The 2,525-nt window shown below is 46.2% G+C and overlaps 1 protein-coding gene across 1 annotated transcript; it reads right to left on the reverse strand.

Annotated features, from left to right (window-relative positions):
• Nucleotides 1–480: 480 nt before the first annotated feature.
• On the reverse strand, nucleotides 481–2,304 carry LOC124289791. Its single transcript, XM_046726457.1, has one exon. The coding sequence runs from the start codon at nucleotides 2,302–2,304 to the stop codon at nucleotides 481–483; it is 1,824 nt and encodes a 607-aa protein (XP_046582413.1).
• Nucleotides 2,305–2,525: the final 221 nt, after the last annotated feature.

Raw genomic sequence — 2,525 nt, forward strand, 5'->3', positions numbered from 1 at the left:
CCTGTAGGGTTGGTAGGTAATATTTCACGAAGTGTTTCCAGAATTGATCAGCTAACACTTGGCTGTGGCGCCACCCTTTCCGACCAAGAAGCTCATCAGCAGGGTACACTACCTGTGGAAGGGATGCATCTCTACGTCCCATCAATAGAATGTTAGGAGTTATGGGGTCAACATCCTTGGCATCAGTAGACACATAGCCTAGTGGCTTTGAATTGAGTATTCCTTCAACCTCAATTAACACCGTCTGGAGCACAGATTCTGATACTGACTGATCACCCAATGCAACCTTCAGTCCATTTTTGACAGACCTGATTTCCCTCTCCCATACTCCACCGAAGTGAGGAGCATAGGGGGGGATTAAACTTGAATTTCACGTTGCATCCAGCTAGTTGGTTGGTTAAACTTTGTTCCATGGTCATCCAAGTTTCTCTCAGTTCTCTTTCTGCACCCTTGAAATTGCTGCCGCAATCTGAGAGGAGTTCACTCTTCTTGTGATCGTAGAAGGAAGGATGGACCATTCTTCCAAGCGGAAGAATTTGTAAGCTCCTCCAGGGTCTTGCCTCTAGTAAGATCATCAGCGGGGTTGTCTTTTGTGTTCACGTACCGCCAGTCCGCAACATTGGTTAGAGTTTGAATCTCTGCAACCCTGGTTCCAACAAATACTTTATATCTGCATGAATCAGATTTCAGCCAAGACAGCACTGTTGTTGAATCACTCCACAAGGTGACTCTTTCAATTGGTAAGGTAAGTTTTCTGATCAGCATGTCTGCAAGTTGTGCTCCTACTAGAGCTGCTGATAGTTCAAGTCGAGGTATGGAAAGTTGTCGTTTTGGAGCGACTCTGGATCTGGCTTGTACAAAGCTGACATAAACCGTTCCCTGATACACTGTCCGAAGGAAGGCAACTGTACCATACACACGTTCTGAGGCATCCGAGAAGATATGCAGCTGTTGAACTGAATTTGTAGTATCGACATGATGAGGTGTGTAACAACGTGGTAGATTAACCTTCTCCGTGTCTGGTAGCTCATTTTCCCATGAACACCACTTCTCATATTCACTTCCCTCCACAATAGGTGCATCCCAATCTCTCTTCAATTTCCACAGATCTTGGATGATGACTTTCGCTCTTGCGGTGAAAGGAGTTAAATATCCTAAGGGGTCATACTGGCTGGCCAAGATTCGATATATGACTTTCATGGTGAGACAATCATGGCTAATCTCTTTGATCCTATATCCAAGCACATCACTGTCACATCGCCATTGGAGTCCCAAGGTTCCCTCCGTAAGTCCTGTCTCGCCAAGACTGAGCCAACGTTCACAATTGGCTGCCTTGTCCTCTGTAGGTAGATCAGCCACGACTGAGGGAATGTTGCTGATCCACTGTCTGAGGTGGAAGCCACATTTATCCAGCAAAGCACTCATGCCATGTACTAAATCTTTGGCTTCTGCTGCAGTTGGAACGCTGTCTAAGCAGTTGTCCACATAGAAAGCTGTGGTGACTGATCTGTACGCATCAGGGTTTTCCTCCTTGTGACCATGTGCATGTGTCTGCAGCGCATATATTGCACAGCAAGGGCTACAAGTAGTGCCGAATGGAAGCACTTGCCATTCATAAATGTTTGGTGGAACCGTCTGGTCCATGTTGCGCCAGATGAATCGTAGTAAGGGTCGGTCCTTTGGCAGTAATCTCACTTGGTGGAACATGGTCTTTATGTCACCGGAGATAGCTATGCTGTGCTGTCTGAAACGCAGTAAGACTCCAATCAAGGATGATCCAAGTTGAGGCCCAGGAAGTAAGTTCTCATTGAGGGTTCTGCCTTCATAGTTGTACGAGCAAGTAAACACCAAACGATTCTTTCCATTGTGCTGTACAATGTGATGTGGAATGTACCAAGATTCATCACTTTTCTCAGCCTCTTCAGGGCTGATCATCTTCACATAACCAGCATCTACCAATTTCTGGATCTCGTCCTTGTGTACGTAAGCTAGTTCAGGGTTTGACTGAAGTCGCCTTTCTGTGCGGATGAGGTTCTGTGTCACAGATTCTACTGTGGCATTAAGTGAAACTCCATTTCTAATCCATAACAGGGGTGTTGCATAGCGCACTACTTCATACATCTCCACTCTTTCTGTGAACGTCTCTAAAGTTTCTAAAGCTTGCTTGTCCTGCTTTGATCTGGTCACATCCTTTGTTCCATTGGGAACAGCATCTATCTGCCACAGTTTCTCAACATTACTCCAAAGTTCAGGATCATGGTGAACACTGGAAGTGAGTAAACACTGCTCAGCTGTCTGTGACATCCGCGATAAGTGCATGTCTGCTTGGCCTTGTAAAGACCAGCCTAGTCGTGTATGTACAGCGACTGGTGCTCCCTTGGGCCCAAAGCGCACAGGTTCCTGCGGGAGAATCAGGTCTGCATAGTCCCAACCAATCAAAATCACAGGCTGTGCATTGCAGATTGAGGGTAGGGGATAATCTCTTAAATGTGGCCATCTAACCTGCAAATCCTTCACTGGATAGG

This window comes from Haliotis rubra, unplaced genomic scaffold (genome assembly GCF_003918875.1).
Source record: "Haliotis rubra isolate DU_JTF1 unplaced genomic scaffold, ASM391887v1 Scf45, whole genome shotgun sequence".
NCBI classification, from domain to species: Eukaryota; Metazoa; Mollusca; class Gastropoda; order Lepetellida; family Haliotidae; genus Haliotis; species Haliotis rubra.

Coding starts and splice junctions, on each gene's coding strand:
- LOC124289791 (XM_046726457.1), bottom strand. CDS start 2,304: ATGTCACAGACAGCTGAGCAGTGTTTACTCACTTCCAGTGTTCACCAT.